This window comes from Haemorhous mexicanus, chromosome 6 (assembly GCF_027477595.1).
Source record: "Haemorhous mexicanus isolate bHaeMex1 chromosome 6, bHaeMex1.pri, whole genome shotgun sequence".
In the NCBI taxonomy this organism is placed as follows: Eukaryota; Metazoa; Chordata; class Aves; order Passeriformes; family Fringillidae; genus Haemorhous; species Haemorhous mexicanus.
This window is the reverse complement of record NC_082346.1, coordinates 27841579-27850230: the sequence shown is the minus strand read 5'-3', so window position 1 is coordinate 27850230 and position 8652 is coordinate 27841579. Positions and strand designations below refer to the sequence as shown.

General features: G+C 38.2%; 1 protein-coding gene across 1 annotated transcript; it reads right to left on the bottom strand.

The window, feature by feature from the left end:
• Positions 1 to 1255: 1255 nt before the first annotated feature.
• LOC132328973 (carbohydrate sulfotransferase 9-like) lies at positions 1256 to 7917 on the bottom strand. The gene is made up of 3 exons (XM_059849477.1): positions 7806 to 7917; positions 5468 to 5615; positions 1256 to 5025 (listed from the first exon to the last, which is right to left on the bottom strand). The coding sequence occupies exons 2-3, from the start codon at positions 5559 to 5561 to the stop codon at positions 4175 to 4177; spliced, it is 945 nt and encodes a 314-aa protein (XP_059705460.1). The 5' UTR covers positions 5562 to 5615; positions 7806 to 7917; the 3' UTR covers positions 1256 to 4174.
• Positions 7918 to 8652: the final 735 nt, after the last annotated feature.

The following is an 8652-nucleotide window of genomic DNA, read 5'->3' as shown; positions in this document are numbered from 1 at the left end:
GCTCTGCTGATTCATTTGGAATTTCAACCTCAGTATACTGACTAAGATTTATGATCACTTGAGCTTTTTCTATAAAAATAGTTCTTACTAGAAGCATCATTGCAACTTCCCCCCTGTGTACATTTGATACCTGTTCAGAACTCGCAAGACGAAGTTCCTGAAATTTCAGACATTTCCATCAGGTAAATTCTCTGCCTGTTTTGATTTTATTTTGTTTACATTGATTTATGTATGTCACCCAATTCAATAACTTTTTGTTTTATACTAAAGCATGTCCTAAATTATAATTCTGGAAGGAAGGGAGGTTAAGAACTGCTGTGACAGAGAGAAATCATGTCAGGCCAAAGGCAGGGTCATAGAGTGTTGGTGACTTTTTCTTTTCCTGTTTCATTTTCTTATTCTACTCTGTGACAGACAAGCCAAAAATCTGGCTATCATCAAGCTAAAAGCTTTTGACTTATTAACACTCTAAACCAGAAATGGAATCACCTTGTAGCTGTGAGCAGTGAGTACTGCAGTTTGTCCGATGTACAATGACTTGCATGGGTGCTGTTTCCTCTTCTTTCCATTCGTCAGAGACACTTCTATGGAACACCAGACATTTGAAGTTTCACTGCTCACATATTTTATTCTCTTCACAGCTGTCTTGCTCTTTGAAGTTCTCTGAGCAAGAAACCACTAATCACAGTTCACCTGTTAAGACCCAAGTTCAAAACTGTGGGAAAAATTAGGACTGCTTGCAGGCAGAATAATCATTTTTAAAGTGGAGTAAACATCTTCTTCAAGGAACAACTGGTGACATGGTCTCCATTGCTGACAGACATGGATCATCTGTTGGATCTGTTATACTTCCACAAAGAAAGTGCAATGTCAGGTTTGTGAACACCTATCCTGAAAGCATGTGTGAGGATTTCTATGAGAGTGGGAAAAGCCTCTTAATTTCTCACTGCTGATAGATAGATTTGTGGGAAAGAGGCTAGCTTGACTTTGCAGGATTTTTTCTTTCTCTTCCTTTTTTTCTACTTATTTGCATTTTTTTCTCCAAACTGGAGCATGCATTAGTATTTGCAAATTCTTTCAATTCTTTAAAATTTCTGTGAGTCAGACATATTAATGTAGCCAAGCAGAGGCAGGAAGCTTTGTATTGATTGTTGCCTAATAGTGTGCAGCCTTTGTTTTGATTTGATAGGACAACTTTGAGGTAGGTTTGTTTTTCAAACGGATGTTATTGAGAAGGATGAACAAATAGTTTAATGTGTTAACTCTCTACAGTTTATTAAGGTAATCAGAAATGAACATTGCAATGATTATATTGCAGGCATATAACAATAAATCAGAAGATGAATTATAGCACTCCCTCCCCATTCAAATCCTCCCCAAGGCTGGAGCCTTGCCACACTGCCTCCACCTTTGCTCCCAACTACAAGAACCCATTTTCCTCCCAGAAACACATCACCAAGGTTTACCATCAAAGGAATAAAGCTCCATTGAGAGTTATTCTCTGGGCAAAAGTCAGGAGGGAGCCTAGCTCAGCTTAGAGCCTTATTCTGGGGCGTGCACTTGTAGGAAAGGCAGTACACCTGTTGTTATGTGGGCACACATGCACACATATGTCCTCTGCAGCTTTTTTTTGTTCAGACTCACACCAGCCAAACAGCATTACAGCAGCCAGTGAGCTGAGGCAACGTGCTACTTACAGTTCCCTGTAGGCAAGTGGCAAAACTCAAAGGCTGCTGTGAATAGTTAGAGAGATTTTTCTGCTTTAATAGATACCCTTCTGCTACTGACTAATGCTTGTGATGAATGAATTAGCCATCACTTTTCTGCAACCACTGTAGGAACAATATGTGAACCTGTGAAAGAGGAAATAAGAATAGAAAGCCACTCACATCTAACAGCAAAAAACTGGAGGGGACTGTTAACACAGTGCTGATAGCAAAGACATCTATAAAACTCTGTCAGTATAATTTCTTCAGAGCTTTCCTAGGCTGGATGACAGTGCCAGAGTACTCATGAATTTTTAGATATTCTTACAGCTTCAGATATAGCTCTGGAGAAATCTCTCATGTAGAAGTGAGTTATGAAGCAAATCTTATTCCCCTCTACCTCTGCATGATCTGAAGCATATAGCTCTGATTCAGGAAAGAGAGACTGCATCCTTCTGCATAGCCTTAACTTTGATGGGAGTAATTTCCAGCTTCCTCTGACTAAAGAAAACTAACAAGTAAAGAAAAAGAAAAACCTACACAAACTACAGAGTTGCCAGGGCAGCATGAACAATCCGGTATCAGGGATAGTAGGTTTATGGGGACACCAAATATGGTGATGGTAAGGGTAAGATCCAGAAATAGGAATCATTCTGCATAAAATCATAGCCTTTTTTTTTTTTTCCCCAAATTGTTTTGCTGTTCTTGCTTGGTCTTCTCACTTTGAATCTCTCCTTGTGCCAAAGCTGCCTCATTTAGGAAACAGCCAGGCAAGACCTGCCAGATGTACTGAATGCTAGTCCTGGCTTGTGTGCAGTCTGCTGTCAAGGGGGATAGAAAGCATTTCCTTCTGGGCCTTCTCCTGTCACTGGGGCCCAATCACTGTGTCCAACTCATGTTGTATATCACTGCACCTTCCCACTGGAGCAGATGATTCCTGCAACCCACTTCCCGCACTGGGAGGGCTCCTCCAAACCTTCATAACTTAAACCCCATTGTGTCAATTTTTCATAGTCTCCTTTTCCCTCTCCCTTGCCCATGCTGCTGGCAGCAAAGGCTGTACAGATTGGTGACTAATCTGTGGTTAACTTATTTTGTATCTGTCCTTTTCTGTGTGATGAGAAGCTGAAAGCCAGCTTTGGGTCCAAGACTCTGCCAGCCTTTAAGCATTTGCAGATTTAGCTGAGAGGAACTAAGTGCATTTGTGGGATTTTCAAGTAAGCTGCTGAGAGACTGACATTCCTTTGAAGTGGTGCAAATAGTCACAATTAGTTGCTGAAACTTGTTACAATTAATATGGTCACAAATTAATATTTGAACATGGCTAGACAATAGATTTTTTTAAAAGGGGACAAATCTCATGCTTAATATAATAGCAGTTATAGACTCCTCAGTAATCTCAAACTGAGTCACCTAGGAATATAAGAAGGGGGTAATGGTTTGAGTTGCTTCTCCCATGTTTCCTTGTTCCCCTCACCATAACTCCACAATTTATTTGCAGTCATTCTCCTGTAATGTGAGAAAGCAACAAATAGAACGAATGTATTATCTAAGGTTACTCAGCTCCTCCCAAGTGCCATGCTCAGGTAAGTCCCAGGGGCTCATGGATTCCAGCAGTAAAAATGGGAAAGCTCAAACATTGTCCCCACTGCACTCACTGTCCATTGACTGGGTGTTAAGTGCTTCTGGAGAATAAATAAGAATCCCCTTTCCACTGAGATTTTAGATCATGCACTACCCCAGTTAAACAGTTTAGAAAGTACATCTAACTACTTCTCTAAAAAAACTCCAATGCACTTTTCAGACCTTCGGCTAAAATTCTTCCAAAACTGGTGAAAAGAGTTTGTAAGGTTACCATGAATGCCAGATCTGCTCATCAGAAGATTTTTAAGAGCTGTAAGGCTGACAGCTGTGCTGCTTGAGGGATGAGGCTGATGGACTGTGATCAGAGCACTGTTAGGCAGGAAGATATCCAGGCATTAGGTTCTGTGTAATGCAGCTTCAAGCATCTGAAGTTATTTGCTCCTTTCCTACAGCATTTATAATCAAGGCCCTTGCAGACAGAGTGGTTTAACTCTCAAGCAGATTATTTATTGCTTCTTATGCAATTTTCTAATTAAAAAAATAAATAAAAATGGTGCTCTAAAATATTAATTGTGAAATACAACATTCTTCATCCTTCCCATGTCTTTTACAAATGGACCAAAATCTATCACTTATGAACAGTTTTCATGAAACAAACATATGCTGTTAAAGACCAATAGGAAGACAATAATTTTAATAGGTAAAGGTCTGCATGGAACAAGAGATCATGGCAGGGATTTTATACAAGAGTGCTTAGAATGATAATCCATATCTACAAACTCCAGGATAACCTCAGCAGCAGTCACCAAAACGCCTATCAAGCATCTGTGACGGCAAGTTCTGCCCACTTTGAACAAAGGAAACTGCTCTTTGTTTAACCTACATTAGTCATTCTGGGAAAAATAATCCTCGTATTTCGTAGTATAGTTGAACAAAAAAAAATCCATTTCATACAATTTTTTAATCTTCTCGATTTGTTCTGAGGTCAGTTGTCTGAGGTACTCTAAGGTGATATCACCATCAGTTCGTTTCTCTGAGCCATATCTCTTCAAGCTGGGGTACTGCAGGCTCTCTGGTGCACCAATGACCTTCAGAACATGCTCAGAGTCCAACCCAAGAGTTTCATACTTACCCACAATATCATAGTGAATGTTGCAAGGATCACAGAGCAGAAACATTGGTTTCCAGTGAATGTCAAGAGTATGTGGTGGTTTTGCTATAATGAAGTTGACAAACTCCTGGAAACTCACTTTTTCAGGAGAATTTTTATTTTTCCTGAACATTGCCCTAATCTCATTAGCAATAGTGGTACTGTAGAACGGTTCAGAGTGCAGGAGTTTGTCTCTGTAAGCTGAAACCAGCCGTTCCAAGGGATGTCTGGTGAACATCACTTTGGTGTAATTGCTTAGAAATTCCTTTTGTAAGGCAGGAGGGTAAGACACCAGCCTTTTGATTAGTGAAGTATGGTGGATGTTGTCATGCTCAATTTCAGAAGCTTCTGCATTCAAGTCTGATTGAAGAAGAAAAATAATTCTCTTCCAGTTGGAGCAGCCTACCTTAGGCACCTCACAGTAGATAAATTTATGCTTGTGCTCCACAAAGAGCTGGTTTGCAACATGAGAATCCAATTTGCTTCTGGGTTTATTAAGGTTATTCTTCAGGCAGACAGAAGCCAGTGTGTTTTTCCGACCATTTTGAATTGCCAGCCAATTTTCAGTAGGATTGGAAAAAGTATCTGTAACCAAGGAAGAAATTCAAACCATTTCAGTGAAATAGGCTTGTACAAGTCTCTCTTTCTGTGACAATCGTAGCACCCTATCACCCTGCATACAAAATCTAATGAAGATGCTAAAATCAATTTTTTTTACTGTAATTGGTCTAGACTATGGCAAACATGCAATAAACTATCCTCCCCAATGAAACTCTTACTAAAATGACAGCTTTCAATATGTTAGCAGTACTAGTCTAAGCAAGTTTGGTGTTCTAACATCATGCTTTTGTAATGTTCTCATCTCATATATTGCTGAGATAACTACCATAGTGACAAATGACTAGGCCTTAAATATTTTCAGAGTATTGTTTATATCTTGGGCTCCATAGTTACTTTCTAACACATTTGGAAAAGGTGTCTCTCTTTCTATAAAACATTAAATTTTGTTCGTAATTTCTTTACTCACCTGTTAGGGTTTTTTGTCTCCTACAGAAAAACCCAAAAAGAAATATTCCAAACACAAAATTTGGGAGAAGGAAAACTAACACCTTCTGGTTCATGTTATTCTCACAGGAAGGAAAATGACGTGGTGTCTAAAGTGGAAATCTGTCTTTCTGTCAACAAGGAAAGATAATTCAGGTTAGATTTTGTATGACTGATATAAAAAAGATAGCATGTATATCTCCTACAGAATTTAGGACAGCAGAAAGACTTTTCAAGCCCTATAAAAACAGATTTTGCTAATATGTAAAAATTTTCCTATTGAAAAGACTCACCACCATTATATTGTTAAACCAAATAGATAAATAATATGTCAGTTTTGAAGTCTTCCAAAATTCCTCCTTTTTTCAGAACAATGAACTGCTTACGAGCAAATACTCTTCCCTTGTCTTTTAAAGCTGTTGGGGAACAATTACTTCATTTAGAATTACAAAGTTGTATTTTTTTATAATCTTTAGAATCTGGGAACACAAAGATCTCTATAACCTGTAACAGGTGTATCCACAAAGACCAGGACACATTTAGGATTAATTTATTTCCACTTATTGCCTTGAAGCTTTGTATTTTGGACAAATAAATCATTGCAGGAGAAACTCTTCCCTATTCCTGCAGAGAAACCACATCACTAACTTGAATTCTCCCATTTTCCCTCTCCAAAGACCCTGCATAGTATATACGTGTTGCCATTGCTGCTGCAGCAGGAGAGCCCCAAAATGGTTCAGTATGATAGGAAATGCAGAAAGTGGTAAACAACAGAAAAGGATCTGTTCCATGTTCCCAAATAGAAGGAAAGAAGGAAGTTCAACATAACATATTTTCTCTCTTGTGTTCATTGTCTCCTGGCACTTCATGGAGAGAGACCTTTATAAATCCTCTGTGCAATCTTACTCTGTTTCTCCCAGGAGAGAGTTCTTCATCAGCATGCTTTTATTGGAATTTGCAAAATTAATTGCAAAACAATAACTACTGGCAAACATGTCATTCTCCTTCTGTTCCATAAAGTCTGCACAATCAAAAAAGTTAAACAGCCCTGTCTTCCTTTCCCACTTCTCAAGTTTTCACCCTGAACCTTCTGGCAATAAGCACATCATTGCCTGGATTCCTTTAGGATTTTTTTTTTTTTTCAATTTTTCTTATTTTGTTTTGGTTTTGCAAGATACAATAGGACCACTTCTGGTTTCTGGTGTGTTCTGAGACAGCAGTGGAGGCAGTACCAGTTACATTGCTGAAACTGTACTTGAGCACAAGGGTTCCTCCTTTCAGGGCTGAGATGTGATTTTGATATCACACACTTTTACTCGAATATCTACAGACTCACAGAGTTAACAGCATTACTGTCAATTAAATCTCTCCTAGTGTAGGTATAACCTGGGGAATGGAGAGGGACACTGGTCACTATCTCTGTGTTAAAAATTTACTTGTATTTACAATAAAATGTTACAATACTCATTCAAATTAATGCATCATTCTTAGACACAATGGCATTTAGCCTATACTTTTTTTCATTTTCTTGGCTGTTTAAGATCATTGTAAAGGCTACAGGAAAGGTTATGGGAAGACCTGCCTTTAACCTTTCCTTCACTGTACATCAATTCTCATTTAATGATGTGATCCTTGAGTCCTAATGCATCAGAGGCCATTTTCAAGGCCAGCTAAAGTCAGTCAGGTTGTTCATTGATCTCATGGGGGCCAAGATTGAGTATTTCCCTATTATTCTTTTACAGAAGCATTTGAAGACACAACTTTACACTGTGTAGCAATTAAAATCAATATGACTCTTAATAATTCTGTTCATGGACTCCTTGTTAGAGTATGCCTAGGATAAAGATGTTTGGCTTCATTCACTTTAAATGCTGACACTTCAGAGAAGTAATGTTATCATACCTGTCTCAGGAATCAGAAAATGAGCTAGATGAATTTTACCCTATTTAGATACTTGTATCATGCATATTTAATAATTACACTACCACTAGAGAATATAAGGTCTGCTATAAGACATATTTCATATCGAAACATGTCAATGACTCACCAAAGGAAAACAGAAGAGACTTTTTTCCTTGGGGGAAAGCTGTTTAGGAGCTAGTTAAATACAGGAGACTACTCCTAAGACTTATGCATATTTGTGGAAGCAAAAGAATCTTTAATTAAATTCATGAGAACAATCAGACCATAAGAAGGGATAGAACAAACTCCAAGCTGACAGGTGAAATCTTTCTGGACTCCTTAGAAAACTTCACGGAGCAGACTGGCAGTAAGAGTTAACACTGCCCTCAACTAGTGAGGTCAACATGACATGAAGCTACCTTAAGGTGAAGTCCAAAGCCTTCTTCAGAAGATGTTTTCAGATGTGAGACCCCAGTATGGAGTTCTGTGTAACGAAAAGTTTCCACTGATGAAAATCACCTAAGGGAAACCTGAGGAAGAGGAGGAAAGAAAATTCTGAGAGCCATTTTGTCAAAGAGGGACAAGTCACCTGGAAATTAAAAAGGAGGGAAAAAAATCCAAAATGGAAAGCACCTTTGTTCAGAGGTCTTAGTGTCAGTAAATCAGATGAACTTTTCCTTATATCTATTATGGCTTTCCCATGTAATTGTGTTTGCAGTTTAAGATGTAATGAGTTAATACTTCTCTTTGCATTTTCCCTCATCTGACCTTGAATTAAGTGTGATTTTAGGTAACTCCAAGGCATTCCTCAGTAAAAGAATGGTGAATCTATCAACAAAACATGTTCATACTGGGCTTTCCCAGGCAAGATGGAAAGACAGCATCATTAGACTCATGAGACAAAAAAAGCAGAAACATCTTCTACTGAAAAGTAACAAAACAGGAAACAGGGAGACGGGGATCTAAATATCTCTTTGAATCTTACACATTCCCAGAAAAGAAGATCCTAAAAATTAAATATAAGGCATTAATCTGCACTGTTCTTGTACATCGTGGTGGGAAGCAGAGGGGGAGATGGATTTTTTTTTTTAATTAAAAAATAAATTAATGAAGCATAAAATCTTCCAGATAAGAGCCTTACACTCTACTGTTGTTTTTCCCTTGTTCTTCAGATCACATAATTATTAATCAACTATACATAGGTATGGCTTGGTATTTTTAATATCTCCATGTCTTACTGGATTCTGCAAATTAAATCAAAAACCA

Excerpts from the sequence above, each read along its gene's own strand:
- LOC132328973 (XM_059849477.1), bottom strand. The coding sequence starts at position 5,561 with ATGAACCAGAAGGTGTTAGTTTTCCTTCTCCCAAATTTTGTGTTTGGA. Across the intron at positions 5,026-5,467 it reads GAGACAAAAAACCCTAACAG|ATACTTTTTCCAATCCTACT; the intron begins GTGAGTAAAGAA and ends CCTTGGTTACAG.